The sequence below is a fragment of the Populus euphratica genome, unplaced genomic scaffold (genome assembly GCF_000495115.2).
Source record: "Populus euphratica unplaced genomic scaffold, PopEup_1.0 scaffold48.1, whole genome shotgun sequence".
Taxonomy (NCBI): Eukaryota; Viridiplantae; Streptophyta; class Magnoliopsida; order Malpighiales; family Salicaceae; genus Populus; species Populus euphratica.
In genome coordinates, this window is record NW_011499879.1 from 139,878 (window position 1) to 159,102 (window position 19,225).

The 19,225-nt window shown below is 32.5% G+C and overlaps 2 protein-coding genes and 2 long non-coding RNA genes across 5 annotated transcripts; 3 read left to right on the forward strand and 1 right to left on the reverse strand.

Moving 5' to 3' along the window:
* Positions 1-1,072: 1,072 nt before the first annotated feature.
* On the forward strand, positions 1,073-2,437 carry LOC105128941 (uncharacterized). 2 transcript variants are annotated; one of them, XR_842975.1, is made up of 3 exons: positions 1,073-1,269; positions 1,565-1,669; positions 1,947-2,437. It is a non-coding gene; the product is annotated as an uncharacterized LOC105128941 (long non-coding RNA). The 2 variants fall into 2 exon arrangements; XR_842974.1 differs by having other exon boundaries at positions 1,084-1,269; positions 1,612-1,669.
* A 5,122-nt stretch (positions 2,438-7,559) lies between these two features.
* Positions 7,560-10,569, forward strand: CLP2 (CLP protease proteolytic subunit 2). Its single transcript, XM_011030801.1, has 9 exons — positions 7,560-7,700; positions 7,789-7,832; positions 7,931-8,003; positions 8,557-8,677; positions 8,762-8,899; positions 9,012-9,128; positions 9,641-9,709; positions 9,813-9,908; positions 10,209-10,569. Exons 1-9 carry the CDS (start codon positions 7,657-7,659, stop codon positions 10,344-10,346), a joined length of 840 nt encoding a protein of 279 aa, XP_011029103.1. The 5' UTR covers positions 7,560-7,656; the 3' UTR covers positions 10,347-10,569.
* A 966-nt stretch (positions 10,570-11,535) lies between these two features.
* Positions 11,536-17,951, reverse strand: LOC105128945 (proline-rich receptor-like protein kinase PERK9). Its single transcript, XM_011030802.1, has 5 exons — positions 16,762-17,951; positions 14,547-14,614; positions 14,071-14,202; positions 12,308-12,469; positions 11,536-12,152 (listed from the first exon to the last, which is right to left on the reverse strand). The coding sequence occupies exons 1-5, from the start codon at positions 17,147-17,149 to the stop codon at positions 11,922-11,924; spliced, it is 981 nt and encodes a 326-aa protein (XP_011029104.1). The 5' UTR covers positions 17,150-17,951; the 3' UTR covers positions 11,536-11,921.
* Positions 15,830-16,251, forward strand: LOC105128944 (uncharacterized). The gene is made up of 2 exons (XR_842976.1): positions 15,830-15,909; positions 15,941-16,251. It is a non-coding gene; the product is annotated as an uncharacterized LOC105128944 (long non-coding RNA).
* Positions 17,952-19,225: the final 1,274 nt, after the last annotated feature.

The window sequence follows — 19,225 nt, forward strand, 5'->3', positions numbered from 1 at the left end:
TCTTCTCATCCTTTTTTATTTTTATTTTTAGGTTTTGTATTTTTTTGTTTAAAAATCAAATATATTTTGTCAATTTGTATTTATATCAATTTTTATTTTTATTACTATTTATTTTGCTTTTAATGCCTTTTAAAATTAATTTTGTTTTCAATTTCATTCCTCAAAATTTGATTTCATTTAATTTTTTCTATTGATTTTGGTCCTTATTATTTTAATTATTATTTTTTTATTTTTTTATTTCTTAATTTTATCCCTTATTTTTTATTTAGTTTTTATACTAAATTTAGTCTTTATTATTTTTTTAATTTTTTTAAAAACAGTTATCCTTTGATATTTGGATGATTAAGAATTTTGCTTTGTAATGTTTTTTATAGAGCAATCTTAATCTCATGACTCAACTCATGAGTTTTGAAAATTAGTTTGATTTGACTTTATTTTTTTTAAATTAATTTTTTTTAATTTCATCATCCAACATTAAGTTATTGGATCTTGAGTTTTATGATTTTTTTCTATTTTTTTTTCTTTGAGATTCTCTCAATCTCATATTATAGGTCATAGATTAGTCAAATTAATCCATGTTAACTTGAGGTTTTATTTTTTATATTTTATTAATTAATTTTTTTAATTTTATTTTTTATCATTTAGCTTTTGAGAGTTAATTTTTATTTTTTTATTTAATTTATTTATACAAAGTTATTTTAGTCTCTTAACTAAATTATAAATTTAGTATGCTGACTCGAGTTAAATTTTTTTAGTCTTTTTTAAAATTAATTTTTTTCATTTAATCATTCAACAATTAATTTCTCTTAACAAGGTTATTTTATTTTTATTTAAATTTTATTGTATAGTGTTGACAAAGATTTATTTTTATCAATTAGTTATTATTATTTTTTATTACTGTTGATTTTGTATAATTATATTATTAACTTAATCAAATTAAATCCATTCGTATCAATCATCTAGCTCTAATCTTTTTTTTTTAAAAAAAATACACACATATATATATCATCATCACCTTATTTATTTATTTTTTTTTACAGTAGAAAAAGTTTTCCCGAATCATAATCCACCTACGTGTTACCTCACTAATTGGATACAAATCAGAGCAAAGCCCACGGATCCACTGCCTAATGTCAAGAGTGTTAGCCGGACCGCTCCTTGAAACGGAGAGAGCAGCAGTCTTGGGGGCAACGTCATCTAAATCCGATCAAAGCCACTCTCTTTCTTGACGACGGCAGCAGCCTCTGAATCTCCGACTCCGTCAAAAACGTCCTCTCTCTCCCTTTCTTTGGTTATTGGTATCGTAATTGATTACATCTTTAAAAAAAAAAATAGAAAAAAAAATGCTAAACAAAGTCCAACATGGTGGCTTTCTGATGTAATTGAATGTGAAATCTCTGTTATTCAATTATGTTCTCTCTGGTGGTGAAGCAATTATTTGAAAATCCGTGTTTTGGTCCATGGGTTTCCGTAGAAACCAACAATAAGATTCTTATTCTTTTTGTTGTTTTGGCTCTTTTTTCTCGGCCTGATGTTTTTGCATTTGTTTATGGTATTATATCAGTCCCAGAAAATGTGCTAGCTTTCAGATCCCTGTAACTTTTCTTGCAGTTCAGATTCCAGACTCCTACAAGATGGTTAATGCCACTAAAGGGTTGTTCATATCCTGGTAAATATCTCATTAGCTTAAAACCTTTTCAGCCCGGGAAATTGAGGAATTGTTTACTGGTGAATACATCTCTAGCCATTCACTCTTGGGCTTGTATGTGATTGTTATCAATTTTATAATTTGAAGTCATTCGTTGCTTGTAATGGAATGGCCAGGCAGGTGTATTGCATTTAGAGATGCATATATTTCATGCTCGTGGTGGAGGCTTTTGTTTAGTTTCACCTTGCCTTGCTCTTAACTTTGTTACTGAAGAACGCTTGTCATGTTTATATTGTAGTGACATACCTATGGCACAATTCATCATCAATTTGAATGCTTCGCTACCGGCATCACAGAAGTTCATCATTCATATTTTGGACAGCACTCACATGTTTGTCCAGCCCCATGTGTCTGATATGATACGAAGTGCAATTTCAGACTTCAGAGAGCAGAATTCCTACGAGAAGCCCTCTTAATTTTCCCATCTGCTCCCTCGTTTATGGTATTTTTATTATAAACACTCGATTAGACCATCATACCCATACTTCAGCTCATCAATATTTCTGTTTGCGTTTCTGTCATTCAATGCAAATCAAAGCTTTCTTGTTAATGAAAGGAACAATATAACCTCGGGCAATATCAGATTTAAGTTGGAGCTTACTTGGAAGGGTATGCAGTTGAAACCTGTTTTCCTGTATAGCTCCTGAACTAGCTGGCTGAGCTTGGAAAATGTAGATGGACATGATACTATATATCTATTTTACTGCACCGATTATTTCATTTTTTGATTTTTGTCAAGCCGTAAAATGCTTCTATCTAATCTCGGTAACTAATTCAACTCCATTAAGTTTCGTAGGATACTTGTAACCAGCAACCCATTTTCGGCCTTTTCTCTTCCCTTTATTAATGATTTGTGATATTTTCATACCGATATTTATTTTCTAATTTGATTTTCAATAAGTCGTAGAAATAAGTGAACTCCTGGCCATCATTTGAAAGCAAACTGTGTCTAAGAAGGGGTTTTTTTAAGCTCACAGGGTGACTTGTTGGGCTATACAATGGAGGGTAACCCTCCCCCTGTTACATTATAATTATTAATAAAAAAATATTTGAGATAAAATGCCGTGAATTGCATGGTAGAACATGATGCATTTTTTGCATGTGAAAGTTCATTTTAATTATTGAAATTTTTAAATTTTACATATGTGGTCTATGTAGTTTTGGGTATTTATATCTTTATTTATATTGTATTTCAATTTATAAGTTCTAAGATAAAAGAGAGAATCGCCGGAAAAGAGAGTGAAAAGAGAAAGAATTTGTCCGACTATATTTTGATCACAAAAGGTACAATTTTGGTGTTAATAAGTTTATACTAGAGACTGGAGTTCACTGAAGATGATTTTGCCATGTAATCAAATATTAAAAAGTTAAAGAAAGTGGTTTATAAAAAAAGTATTTTCCATAAACTAATAGAGTTCCAGGCTAAGGAAAGTGGGTTTTTTTTTTTTGACATAAGGTGATTTGATGGGATGTTAGATAGAGGGTAACCCTCCCAAAATACATTATAATTATTAAAAAAAATAGATTTGAGACAATACTGTGAATTTCTTGGTAGAACATGAAAGTTCATTTTAATCCCTGAGATTTTTAACTGTTACATATTTGGGCCATATAATTTTGGGTATTTATGTTTCAGTCCTTAATCTTTATTTTTATCACATTTTAGTTTTTGAGTTCTAAGACATGAGAAAGAAAGTAACCAAAGAAAAAAAAAGGAGAGAATTTGACCATAAAAATGATGATTTTGGTATTAATGGATTATTCTAGTGTTTATGGGTTTGTATTAGAAAATATGGCTTAATGAGAATTATTTTTTTATATAACTAAATATTAAATATTAAAAAGTATCTAAAGTAGTTCTAAAAAAGTTTTTCTCAGCAAATAAACAAAGCTAATGTCTAAAAAGGTTTTTTTTTTTTTTTTCATGTAGTGATTTATTGGGCTATACAATAAAGGGTAACCCTCCTAGATTAAATTATAATTATTAACAAAAACAAATTTGAGACAAAATACCATGAGTTGCATGGTAGAACAAAATGTTTTTTTTTCCATGTGAAAGTTCATTGTAATCTCTAAAATTTTCAACTTTTATATATTTGGTCTATATAGTTCTAGGTATTCATGTTTTAGTCCCTTTTTTATCACATTTTAAATTTTGAGTTCTAAGAAATGAAATAATAGAAAAGAAAAGGAATTTAATCAATCATATTTTAGTCATAAAAAAATAATCTTACTACCAATAAGTTTGTATTAGAAAGTAGAGTTCACTAAAAATAGTTTTGTTTTGTGAACAAACTTTGAAAAGTAAAAAAAGTGATTTACTAGAAAGTGTTTTTAGAAACAAATGAGGTTGATATCTAAGAAGTTTTTTTTTTTCAATTAAGTGATTCATTAGGCTATATAGAGGGTGTTTGGTTATGTAGTTGCTTCTGCTTTTGAAACAACCACAGCAACTTATTTATTTGGTAATGCTCCAACAGTAGATTTTTACTGGTGCGGCCTATTGTTAATTGTGGCACGGCCACAAGTTTGCAAGAAGCAACAGATTGCTGCTTCTTAAGCTAGAAACTCATGAACAGTGGAGCATGTTCCATTGTTCATGGTTTTTTTCCATGAACAGTGGAATGTGCTCCACTATTCCGGCTGGATTTTTAATTGTGGAATGTGCTCCATGAACAGCTAAAAATGCGTTGAATCGGGTCCAATTTTTAATTGTGTTTTATTAAAAAAAATTAGTGTTAAACATTATTCAATGACACTACATAAATTAGACGGAAATTGCTTGATGATATAATATTTACAGAATTTGATCGCAATCTCAATTTTATTCTTGATTATATTTTACCTATGTTGTTGCGCTCTTAAAATATTTAATAGAATAATAAAAAATATTTTATATAAAGTATTATTTATTTCATGATATAATAGTAATAGTTAAATCTATAATATTTAAATTAAAAATCATCAATATTAATATATATTTTTTAAAATTATTTTATAATCTCAATTTCAAAAGTATTCTTAACCAAACATATTAAACTATTTTTTCTTCAATCACAGTTTTAACCAAACATCTATTTTTTCAAACCAACCTCAACTAAAAGTATTTTTTATAAAATAACTTTTTTCAAATCACAACAGCTACCGCAATACCAAACACACTATAATAGCGGATGACCCTCCCAAATCACATTAGAATTATTAACAAAAATAGAATTGAGACAAAATATTGTAAATTGCATGGTAAGATGCGATACATGTTTTGCATATGAAAGTTTATTTTAACCCTTGAAATTTTCAACATTTACATACGTGGTCCATGTAATTGTAGGTATTTATGTTTCAATTCTCAATCTTTATATATATCATATTTCAGTTCTTGAGTTTTAAGAGATGAGAGAGAAAATCATTAAAAAAAAGAATGATCAATCACATTTCAGTCACAAAAAAAAAAAATCTTAGTATTATTGAACTTGTATTAAAAAGTAGAGTTCACTAAAGATGGTTTTACCATGTAAACATGTTAAAAAAATAAATCAAGAATTATAAGGTTTTCATGGATTTTATTTTATTTTAGTTTTTATAGTGATTGGAGGATGTTTTGGGGTTGAAAAACAATATTGTTGCTGTTTATGTTTTTGGGTTCTTTTCAAATCAAGAAAAAATTGAAAAATGAATTATAAAGAGCTAAAAACTTGTCTCCTCTTTTTCATAATCAAAGGTGGCCAAAAATTGTTGCAACAAATAATGCACCGTTTGCTGCCAATTTTTTTATTATACTGGGAAGGAAAAAATGTAAAATCTGATTTTGCATTTTTTAGAGAAATTGTTGTCTCCTCTCAATCATCTCCTTTCTCCATGTAATCCACCTCTTATCTAGTACTTTTAGAGAAATTCATAAAATCTCACTATACTCGATCGAGATCGAAGCACTACCACCTATCTGATTATGATGATTACTACAATAGTTACGATGCTGGAGTTTCTAAGTAGAATGCCAAGTCTGAGGAAAAGAAAGTGAAGCAGAAGAAGCCTGAGAAACCTGAGGTGACTGCAGCTGGAGTCTCCGCTAAGAGGTTTTACTGTTGTTGGATGTAGAATGGTTTAGTTTCGAGGGATATTGTGGCCGTGTGAGATTGGGGTTTCAATGAATAATAATAGTAATAATCCTGAAAGAAGTATTGGGTACCCACGTTCATGATATTTATACATGTAGTTGTGTATTTGGTATATTTTGCACTTCATAGAATATCATGAACATTCAATCTGATAGAAAGAATGCCAGCAAGTTCGTCCTTTCCTTTGTATAGTCTGTCAATTTATTACATTTTGCCCATAAAAGAATGTCAGAATTCATGCAGAGAATAAGATTTTGCACGAGAGAAAGGCCAAGAAGAAGACTTCGTCGTCTAACAATTTGTCTTTAATGAAACTAATGAGCTGGTTGCCCAATGGTATTCGCAAAGACTTACTTGGAGCTCAAGAACAACAGTGAGATCTCGAAAGTGCATACATGAAATAAGAACTAAGTGGGTGAAAAAGCTTTAACACTAAATTAAAACACTAGTTTTTTAAATTTGAGCTCAGTGGTATATATATGGGTGAGATTGCGGGTTTATGGTTGGAGATGGTGGTTAGTGAGGGATCAAAGGGAAGGGAAGGTGGTGGCTAAGCTTGGTGTTTAGAGAAACAAAGATAGGTGGAAGAAGATGGGTCAGGTTTTGTTTATTCAATGACAAATTTGTAATATCTAAATCTTTTTTATTCAATATAAATTTTATAATATTAAATTTAAAAACTTTTTATTCATTGAATAAGAAATAATGGCTAACTTGTAAATAATTAAACAATTTGTGTTGATTTTTTTCAAGCACACTAGATGCATGCAGGATGTATACTTTTATGCACACATTAAAGTTTAGAATATAAATTGTAATTTTTTAAAACTTGATAAATAAATGTAATTTTGACCAAATAATAGGACATGAGTGTAATATACAATAAGTTGCAGGAAAATTATATGTCAATATTCAAAGAGAATAAAATAAATTTTTTTTTTGTTATTGTTATTTTTTTATATAGTATTCACAAATTAATTATTTTTTATTTTTTTCATGCAATCTCATAAAAATTAAGAAAACATGATTTTTTTTGGTTTGAAACTTGCTTTCTAGATTATAATAAGTTTTCATTTTAAAAAAACATACTACTAATACAAAAGACATATTACCAAAAACAAATATAATAAGTAAATGAGATTTTTTTGTCAAAAAATATTTTTTTTCCATCTTAATTTAAACTATTGAAATTCTTGCTAATATTTATTTTAATTACATTGGATTTCTATTAAAAGTGATATTGTTAATATAAAAATCTATTTTCATACATAAAAAAACATAAATAAAAAATAAAGACTTTTACTTAAAAAATACATTTTCTTCTATAGATTTTGAATCCTTAAAAGTCTTATAATTATTTATTTTAATTAAAACTTAATAAAGATTAGCATTGTAATTTACTCTCCAACATTACAGGCCATAAAAATAAAATCTAGTGATAACTAAATAAAATGGAATAATAGTAACTCAAATCTGTTTTCGAAAAAGAAATTATTTGAGGTAACTTAAATCAGTTTTATTTTTCATTTAAAAAGATATAAAATTAATATATTTATAAATTTTAATTAATAAATTTATTTTAGGGTGTTGAGATTATTAAAAAAACACATAAAAAATTAAATTAATATATTTTCAAATGCAAAATCATTTTAAAAACTGACTTTGCACCGCATTTACGAAGATATGGACATTGCTTAAGCCGAGCCTCAAAAGATACGGCCAACATTCGTTGATGAAACGGTTACAATAGTAGCGGCACCATCCTATTCTAAGCACCTAAAATTTCCGCCCAATCCTCGTTCCAAACATCACTTCATCTTCTTCCTGAAAATGGCATCCTCTCTTAATGCGAACCTCAATCAGCCTTCTCTCAGGTTCCATCCTTCTCTGCCTACATAAATATGCAAAGTATGCAACTTCTTTCATCCAATTTAATGTTAATTTAGCTTTTGTATTTTTCAGTTGTGGAACCAAACTTTATTCAGGATTGAAGCTTCAATTTCCAAGTTTGCTCCTTTCCTTCACTCTCTGCTCTTATTCTCTGAAACTATTTTCCCTTGCCCTTTGTTTTCTAATTCCGGGTTTTTTTTCCCTTTGGTTTTAGGTCTGTATGCAACTGGGAGACCTAATTTAACAGCAGAGTTTTATGGAAAGGTTAATAAGAGCCTTCAATGCGGGTAACTAATTTTCAGTTTTTATTTTCAATTACACGATTAGGGGATAAGAAATATTAGCCTGTGATAAACTTTGATACTCTGCATGTGTTTGTGTTAGTGGGTATGGAATTGGAGATAAGGAACACTGATTTGGAGATTCGATAAAAGATAAATGAGTAAATTTGACAAACACTTTATTTTTTGTGTATTGTTGGGGTTGCTTGCTTGGCTTATGAGCTAGGAATCAACATAAAATCTTTTTTAGCTGTTGAATTTCAACTTGATTTCTTATTCATGGGAAAAAGTGATTTTATGGTCGAGACATTGTGTGAAAGCATCCATCATGGCATGTTTCTTGGCATCTTTACAGCGTTCTTCAACTATAGAGAGATTGTATTTAGCTGAAGTTTGAATTAATTTGTTATATTTTGTTGGTATATAAATAAAGATTAAATGTTTGTTTGTCCTTTTAAATGTTCATAAAGTGCAGTTGATCCCTGCTTGATATTCATCTCCATGCAACATTTTGTTTTGGCATGCATGTTTTATGGATGGTACATTTCTCTGTTGACAGGACTCGTAATCATAAACCAACACGGGCAGCAGTTAAAATGATGCCTATAGGGACTCCCAGAGTGCCCTATAGAACTCCTGGGGAGGGAACCTGGCAATGGGTTGATATATGGAATGCCCTAGTAAGTGGAGCACTATCGGGACCTTGTAGCTTTTATTTATTTACTTTAGACAGGTTTAAAACTGACCAAATTCATTGGTTTCAGTATCGAGAGCGTATTCTCTTCATTGGACAAAATATAGACGAAGAGTTTAGCAACCAAATATTGGCCACAATGTTATACCTTGACACAATTGATGATTCCAAAAGGATGTATTTATATATCAATGGTCCTGGTGGAGATGTAAGTCCTTTGCTTAGCAATTCCTCTCCAAAAAACTATGAAGTATCTGCTCTTTTGTATTCCTATTGCCTCTATTATTGTGCTCTTTTTCTGAAAAGCTTCTTATTTGCAGCTTACTCCAAGCTTGGCCATATATGACACTATGCAGAGCTTGAAGAGTCCTGTTGGTACCCACTGTGTGGGATTTGCCTATAACCTAGCAGGCTTTCTTCTTACAGCTGGGGAAAAGGTAATATCTTCACTATTGGAATCTGTATTGATGAAAGTTTTCCTACCAGTACCTAGGGATGCTTTGCTATTGATTTTGGGGGAACATCTCGTAAAGGCTCAAAAAATAAATAATTTAAGGCATCATAGGGATTTGGGAAATTTTTTGTGCTTTAGTGTTTTGAGGGGTGTTAGAGACCAATACCACCCGTAAATGCTCCACTGCTATTACCCACCTGGTCATTGTGAAGTCAAGACAGCTTAAATGTGGTATAGTTTGGGGGAGTGACTCCTCTAACTTATGAATTTGCGAGGTTCGACAGAATAGCAGCAAATATCTTTACTGCCTACACTAAATTTTAGCTTTATCATATGTTCGTATAATTTTGTCTATGAAAAGGCCTGATCGAATTTGTGTAGGGTTTATCCACCCAGGGATATTAAGCTATGCCCCTTCAATTATACTCTTTACAATTCAACAGCTTCATGTCATTCTTATGGTGTACTTTGTATGATTCTTGTTCTGTATCAAAGGGAAATCGCTCTGCAATGCCTCTTTCAAGAATTGCTCTACAATCACCAGCTGGGGCTGCTCGGGGTCAGGTATGAATGTCATCTCTCATTAAAAGTTGTTCTAGATATTATCCATATGTAATTTATTGTACATGTTTGGGATGATATGAAACATGTGACATTTTTCTCACAGGCTGATGACATTTGTAATGAAGCAAATGAGCTTCTTAGAATCAGGGACTATCTTTACAACGAGTTATCTAAGAAGACAGGACAGCCTTTTGAAAAGGTTAGTTTTTGATTTCCTAGTACTTTATTGGTTGATTCATTCTGTGAACTTGATTTATTGTTAGATATGCTATTGGCCACAACCTAGATTGAAATACTAGCTGAACAAAGATGTGCATATAAATTTCCCCTTTAAAAGTTTATTGTGATACTTTTTGCACTAAATAATGTGGCACATCTTAATCTTCTCATCTCACAGTCTATTTTCCCATCATTTCTTTAAACTTGCATTTTTGGGATGCTTGTTACTCTGTCATATGGCCTGCTTCGCTTAAAAACATGTTTTACTACTGAATTGCAGATTAGCAAAGACTTGAGCAGAATGAAGCGCTTTGAAGCGCAAGATGCCCTTGAGTATGGTCTCATTGATCGCATAATCAGGCCACCCCGAATAGATGCTGATGTAGGTCCCAGTGATGCATCAGCAGGTCTTGGTTAGTGTATTTGATGGTTGTTATTAGCCGATGGGCATTATAAACTACCAAAATTTTCTGTCTGCTTGTACAACTAGCTATTTAATTCAGAATTGTTTGAATTTACTAGCACCTTAGTCACAGCTTTTTGAAGGCATAAAAATGTCCAAATTGGTTATGCAATTAAAATGTTTTCAATTGTACCCCCGTCATACTATGAAGGAAGAGGTCTGATGGGTTTGATTTCTAGTTCTACATGCTTCATTGTCAGTTCTCTTAGTCAATTTTCTAAAAAACATGCTCAGCCTAAGAAAATGTATGCATATTGCATGATGAGTAATGCCCGTGTCTCTCTCCTTGTGATTATCACTAAATGTATATTTGTGACGTTCGCTTTGGTGTGTATTATTGTCATGGCATACTTGAGGTTAAAACGCAATCGAAGTATCCCTCTTGATCTGGTTTCTTGTAGCTTAGAAGCTTTACCTTGAGAGTTCCGTGAACTAAATGTAATAAAAGTATTCTACCCTCTACAAGGATTCGTGAAGCGAGTTGAGTAGCAGGTTGCCCAGCACATTTGTTTCATCTGACCAGGTCGTTGGCACATCATGAAGCAATAGGAAAAAAAAACCCCCTCGATGTTTGCTTGATTTTTTGCGTTATTTTATGGTTTTTTGTGAAATATCTCTGAATTTGTTTAAAACGAGAAAAAAAAAATCGGGGGGCTGAAAGACAATTAGTTTATTGTGGATGTAGATGAGCTGTTTAATGTCATTTGAGTGAACTGAAAAAAAAAAAATATTTGGCAACCAAAGTGAGAATTTTAATAGGGCGAAAAAAGAAAAAAAACAGTTCACTGAGTTAATCCACAATGATCTATGTTTTCCTCTAAAATGCAGACAGTTTTCAACACACTCTTTTGAATTCTTCGTAATGTTAACACATTTTTTTTTTAATGAAGATATTGTTGAATGGACTTATTGAATGGACTTAGATTAGATTTTGTTTCTCTAAATAATCTTTAAAACATCTTTTTTTGCATCAATTTGACGAGTCATTTAAAATATTTTTTATATATAAATTGGTTTCTATGCCTATTTGTTTATAAATTGGTTTCGAACTGTACAAACTACAAAGACATATTTGAACTGTGGCCAAAAAGCTGAACCAGTATTACTTGTTAGGGGAAAAAAAAATCTATGAAAGCAGAATCAATAAAAGAATAAAAAGATTTGAAAGTGCCATTACAATTATTTCCAATATTGCTTCCAGTAAAGCACCATTAAGTGCCTTTCAAAAAGAGTAGATGAAATGTTAGCAATGACAATAATTTCCAATCCGAAGGAAGGCAACTCAAGGGGAGGGATAAATATTACATCAGCTATTTTACATGACACAACAGCAACAGGCGCCTACCTAATCAGCTAACTAAAATTCTACCTGAAAAAGAAAATAGGTAAAATCGACATGCCAGTACTGATAAATATTTGATAAGATAACATAAAATAACACAGGAAGGTGTGAAGGTGAGTTTCTAGGATCCGTGGTTGAATGCCGTTGTTGTCAGTGACAAACCTTTTGATGTACCAGTGAGGTGAACCCTATTGCCCTGCTGGCAAAGTTACATTAATGTCAGCCGGCTTGTTCCTTGAATCAGGAGGCAAAGGAGACCAGCTATCTCCACGATGCGAGGAAGATGAGAAGTTGGTTTTAGGATCAGCACTAGATATAGGAATGGCTGCAGTCAGCACGACACCTGATAATGAATCATGCTTCTGTTTCTTTGGCTTCTGCTCATGCTGGTTCCCAGCCAGAAAACTGCCTACTACAACCTAATCAGAAAAAAGACAGCACGTGTCATGAACTCTGTCGAAAACCATCCATGACGATCATTATTTCTTACACAGGTTTAGCACCACAACAGTTTACAGTGCACTGGGATCAAGGAGAAAGAGACAGGAAAACAGTGAAATTTGACAAGCCAAACCTGTACAGGACTTGCAGCTACCAGCAGACCGGCAACTCCACCACCTACAACTCGTCCATCTGGACTAGCTAATGAAACGCTCATCCCACCAGATCTGCTTCTTGTTCCTCCAGTTTCAGTAGGCATAAATGAACCAGATAAAGACAATATCTCAAAGCGACCCTGGAAGAAAACAAGGAAAAGCTAGTATTTCAGCCAATAATAAATTAATAGTGGAAATTACAAAGTACAAGCAACATGAGGTGATAGAATGAGATAGGCAACCAAAAGTCCTAAAGTGTTTTCAAATCCAATATTGAATTGGTGAGGAAAGGCAGTTTATTGTTTGTTTGTTTATTGAAAAGTATTTAAAAAAAAAATCTAGAAAAATAAATTATTTTTTAATGTTCAGTAATGTAATAGAAAATAAATTAAAAAATATTTTTTAATATTTTGTTATATCATGGAAAATAAGTTAAAAAATAACTTATTAATATTTTATTTTTTAAAATTTATTAAAATAATAGGAACAAATTTTATAAATTAAAAGGTTGAATAATAATAAAATTATATATATATATAATTTCATAAATTATTTCACATAAAATAAATAATAATCAAAATAATAGAGACCAAATCTATAAAAAAAAATGAAAGATAAAAAAATTAAAATAATAATAATTAATATTTCATAAATTATTTCAAATAAAATAAGTAACAATAAAAAGAATAAGGACCAAATTTAATAGATAAAAAATTTCAATAAAAAAAAACAAAAAACAATTATGAAAATAAATACCAATGTTAATATAAAAATTAAATTTTAAAATTTTAAATTGAAAAATAAATATTCAAAACAAAATATATATGATAATCAAAAGTTTGAGAACCAAATTTGATATAATCAGCAAATAATATAATATTTTTAAATTTTTCACAACTTCCAAAAAATATTTTCCATCTAAATTTTTCAGGAAAACACTTTTCTGAAAACCAAACTAAATTTTTCTTTAATTGAAAAGTGTTTTTCATTAACTAACTTTTTTAATGAAAAATAAATATAGAAAAGTTTGGAAAGTAGTTTCCTGGAAACCATTTTTCATAAAACAAACACACCCTACAAGTTGAAAGGGCACCAGTAAGAGGAGCAAAATAGAACAAGATCCATTTTACAAATGTTATGTTTTAGATGAATAGCCAACACCAGAACACAAGGATAAAAAGCAGGAGAGAGGATGAAAAGAACGAGGACATGCATGTAACACATCACCAACCACGAGCATTTGTTCCTTTTCCATTCTATAAAGAGTTGAAAGAAAAAGGTTTCGTGATTAGGATTGCCAGTAACTCTTAAGTTAGAATTGCAATCACTTTCATGCAGAAGTGCACCCTTACAGTAAAGAAAGACAGTTGTTTCAGAGAACTAAAAGCTGAGGCTCCAAACACTCATCCGTGAAAATCACGCCATCAAAGAAAGAATGAGCAGGGTTGCAGATACCAATTTGAATGAAAAACCCAAATGAGAATTTTTCAAAGTGAATTTATTATCCCTGGATACTGCCAAGGGATGAACTGATATTGTGGACTGCATATTCCCATGCGCAGAGGAAAAATGATGAAAAACAACACAAAATGAAATGGAATGGCTTGACCTTAAGCATATCAAAGGGAGATGTAAATCATATAGCATGAATCAGAATCTAGCATAAACAAAACAAGATAATTCATAACAGCTTAAGTAGATGACAACATCATTCTACATGAGAAAGGACAAAATGCCTCACCTCATATGTTAATGTGCCCCCAGAAGAATCAGGCTGGCGAAGCGTAACACTAGAGATCACACCATTAGCTGAGAGTATGCATATAGCTCGAGGCCCTTGTTGAGAAAATGATATGACCTTCATTGTGACGTCCTAAACAACCAAAATGATAAATTCTCTTTACATAAGTCAACAAAGTCTTAAAACCTAGGAAAACATGTAAGTCCATATCAGAAGTTATGAAAAAACACTCTCAGGCAAATTCAAAAGGTATGAGGGAATCTTACACAAATCATAGTTTTTAATTTTTATGCCTTGTCTATTTTGGAAATATATGCAAATCCTGATCAATGTTCACAGTGGCTCGAATCCCAACCACTTTTTTCAAACACAAGTCATGTTATGTTTGCATTTATATTAACAAATGACAAAACGAAAATCACAATGTCAATACAGGGCATAAATACAAAACTACACTGGCTATGTTCAATAAATACCTCGCCTGCATTGACTGTGATGATATGGGGAGTAAAATTAGCACCTACAGAGCATGCAACCCATTCACCTAGAAGAACAAATTACCACAGCATCAGAAACCAAGACATGGGAATTCTCCTTCTGCAACAAATTCTCAATTCACAGGTCTTCAAGCAACAAAATACACCTCAAAGGTAATAGGAAAATCAATGCAGAAATTTTAAGAAATTTAAATTCAGAATTCTTACTTTAATAGAAAATCAGGTAAGACATCATATTTGGGGTGGCCTCTTGTCAATAGGAGACCCAATTGATGTGGCATAGAATACATCAAACCTTATGGTGGCATGGCCAAAGAAAAACAATTGCCATTGCCTTCTAAGGTAGCATTACCAATAAAAATATGACATGCCTGCAGCCCGTCAAGAACTTGCAAAATTGCATGATCAAAGAAAAGCCCCATGCATCAATGGCTGGTATGAATTGAGTAACAGTATAAAGATATTTGGGAATCCTTCAATCTCCAGGTAGAAGTTCTCTGTAATGGTATTTAAAGGCTCCTCAACCTGTGGGGCATGGATGTACGTAACTAACTCAAACAACCAGAAGAAAACTTCCAAGCCATCTCATAGCAAAAGAAGAGCCTCTCCAAGTACAGAATCTCCCTAGTTAAGAGAAGAGCTTAATGACCCAATTTCTAAATAATTATGGAAAGCTATTATCACGCTCCAAGCAAATGCAACAATCCTCGGAGTGGTGCAAAACCAATGTAACGTTTAAGCCACTAGATCACTCATAGGCGGGAATCTCCACTTATGGATCAGATTCAACACTGCAACCTAAAAACAGAAAGAAAGAAGGAAATTGAAGCACTGTTGCTGTTGGGGTGGGAAGATAATCGCTAAGAGCTTGGGGTGCCTAGTAGATGTGGTCTCAAGAGTTCAAACTGATGAGTTTTGTATGTGGAGTAATCAAATACCAGGTAAAATGAGGAAGAATTATAGTAAACGAATAATTTCAAGCAAACCCTTTACACTTGATAAATAATATGCAAATTTTCAGCAAACCGGGAAAAAAGGAACCGACTATGACTAAAATACACTGCCAATGGCTTGTTGGAAATTGATGGTACTCCATTCCACTGATGGCCTGCTAAAAATGAAAGGCAGTGCATTTTATGGTCTCTGCTGCAATTTGCCAAAAGTTCTAAATAAGGCAGCAACAATGAAGATAGTTACATAGCTAAATGGAGAACTACAAAAAAATTACTCCCATCTTTTCATATAATCCAGAAAATTTTATTTTAGTAAGCAACCGAGATGCCCAACTCAACCAGAGATGGTAGAGATGAGAAGTCAAAACTCGCAACTCTCTGACTAGATTGTGCAAGATCCCAATAGCCGGGCTCAATCAGGAATATGCTATGGCATTTACTAGTCACAGTTGACCAAAATTCTTATATTTCGTATGATCATGTAGGAAACTTGAGAACTTCTCAGGGGGGAAAGCTAACTTCAGCAAGTGAGCAGCAGCCCACGAAGACTAAAAAGGGCAAGTACGGCAACTAAGACAGGTCAAAACAATAGATCCAGATATTCTTGCATCCAGACCCACTTGGCAGGAAATGATAACACAAGGTAAGAATATAAAAGATAACCAAAAAAAATCCCCGGTAAATAATATCGTAAACAGAACCAGCCATAAATACGATCAAAACATGGTAACCAAAAAACTCCCTCCTTTCTTTTGGAAGCAAAGCGATGACACCTCTCTCTATTCCAATTCTGTTAACCATACAAAACACAGCACCAGACCTTTACCAGGTAACCAACCACAGTACCTACCACAAATTCTTTCCCCAAAAAAGGAACACAAGCGCCAAAATACACCCTCGTAACAGCAAGATTCCCTCGTTACCACACCGACTTACATGCCCTCTTTTCCAAACCCACTACACACACAAACACAAATATCAAGATCTCAACTGAAGCATCATTTCACAGGTCCCACTTTCACAGAACCCTTACTAAAAACCACCTAAATTTCTCTTGCATTAAAACAGACGACTGATATAAACATCAAAGATCCAAACTTTAAACCTAAAACAAGCACAAAAACCACTTAAGCTCAAATATCAAATTTCTCACCAAGATTCAAACTTCAACCACAAAACAAACACAAAACACTTCAGCTCAAAAGGAATCCATAAAATAGACAAATTTATCCATTCGTTACCTAAATTCTCCAGCTCATACTTGGCTTTGCTCAATGGCTTTATTTTCTTCTGTTTCCCAGCTGAGAAATCAATCACCGGTGGCAGCGTCGCCGGAGCCGCCGACGAAATCGGCTTCGGAGACAAGGTGACACTCCCGTCCGGACCATACTTTCTAGGCCTCCCTCTCTTCTTCTTCTCTGGCATAGACCCCGCCGGAGGCGGCGGGTGGGGCGGTGGAGCTTGCGGTGGAGCTTGAGGCGGAGCTTGCGGCGGAGCTGGTGGCGCGGATCCAGGTGTTGAATTTGGGTTGTTGTCGGACCTGGGAGCGATTTGGTAATCTGAGGGAGCACCGGATCCCACCACTGTAACCCCACCACCACCACTAGTACTATTTACAGTTGTTTCCATTCTTAAACCCTTCAAACGATTTTTTTTAATTATATTTTGGACAAGTTTTCCTAAAAACCCATTTTGATTTTGAGCTCAAATCATCTCCAAATATTAAAAAGTCTCGATTTTTCTTGAAAATTAAACCTAAAAAATTCCTACTTTTTTAGAGGAAAAAAAAAACTCCAAAATATAAAACCCAGAAAGGAACAAAAAAATGGAAGAAAAGCTGGGGATGAGCTAGAAGAGAGAGCTTTATACAGGTAGGTTTTAATTTTAAAAAAGAAACAAAAAATTGAAAAACTTGAGATTTTTTTAGCTTAATTTTTGAGATTAGAGAGCTCCAAGTTAAGCAGAAACAGAACTTAACAGGGGTTTTAAGGAAAAAAGCAAAAAGGAAAAGAAAATTTGTGTTTTTATTTTTTATTTTTTTGTAGAGTAAAGAGAGTGATGAGAGCAGAAAGGAAGATTGGATTTCAGCTGTGAAAGTGAATTTAGATTTTTTGAATTAGTGGGGTGGTTTGATTTGGAAAATGGTTTTTTTTTTTTCTGCGATAAAAATAATAGGAAAGTTTGTGTTGGTTTTTAGTTGTTGTTGAGCTAATATTGTTCCTAACTTCCCTAAGTCTGTCCGAAATGGGATTAAGAAAACAATAATAATAATAATGGCAAATCGAAAATATTAAATAATAATAAAAGGCTGGCATTGATGAATATATGTGTGCGATGATTATTGGAGATTTGTATTTCATGTTATATATATTATAAAGATATTGATGTTTTGGTTGGAATCTTGTGGGAAATTAAATAATTTAAATAAAGTTGAAAGTGGGAGGGGTTTTCTTTTCTCTCTCTCTCTTTTTTTCTCAATTTTTTCTCTTTTTTTAATTCTTGATAGGGAAAGTGACAAGAGATGATATTATTGCCATCATTTTAATTACAGTTTTCTTTTCTCTTTTTAATTTTTGAGTGAATGGCAAGTAAAATTAAGCTGTCAAGAGAAGAAAAACAAAAAATGTCTGGAAAAGGGCAAAGAGGAGAGTGGATTAAGGCAAGCATGCCCCTTCTTATGGGGCCTGAATCCTGATAAGCTTCTATCTGTTACAAGCAAAACCCACAAATACACGGTGGTGTACAGTGCTGTAAATGGATAGCCCCTTGTGCATTTCATGCTTGTATTTTTGTTTATTTTTTCTCAAATCCTGGTTATATTTAGAACAGGGGCTAGTGAAGAAAGAGCTTGCAAAGCAACAAAAGATAGTACATCGATGCAATCCTCTGCTTAAGCAAAATGGATTTCATTCTCTTGTATTGTTCCCTTGGCTTGTCAATGATGCAGTGATGAAAGAGATTGACGCTGAAAGCTGTTCTCGTGTTTCTTTATTGTGCCGGGAGCGAGGATGGATTACTAGAATACCAAACCCATTATTTTCTTCCTCTCCTTTAACTGTTGCCATATTTGTTTCATATTTTCGTATGCAAAAAAAAAAAAAAAACCATAGCTGCTGCATGCATCCTTCTGTCAAGAACTTGTCGCCTTTGGGTAAAATTATTGGCTGCGTTATTGCTCTTTATTGCCGAACAGCGATTATCTTCGAAGTGTTTACTAATATTTGAAAAAAGAATATTATAAAGAGAAGAAAACTAGAGGGGAGATCAGATCATAATATGAGCACAATCCCGGCCCTGCCATGGGACCACGAGATTTGACCTTTAAAAATGCTGTTAACGACAGCTTTAATATTCACAAACAAGGCTATAAAGCATCTTTTTTCTGAACTAGGGTTGGATTATCAATTACCAAAAACAAGAAAAATAAATAAACTAACAAGGTTTAGATAAGAACCAATTAATTATTAAATTGCTCGAGCATTTGAATAAATATGGTGATGACCTCGATGTCTATTAACTTCCACGACTTTCTTCTTTGTTTTATTTTTTCAGCTTCTTTTCGCATGCCATGTGTATTAGTATTTTAATTGTTGGTCGGTAATCGGACCTAACTTTTGCATTAATTTAAGTGATGGGATAGAGAAAACTTGATTTAACAATTAAGAAATATCAAAAAATCATATAAATAAATTTCCACTTGAAGTT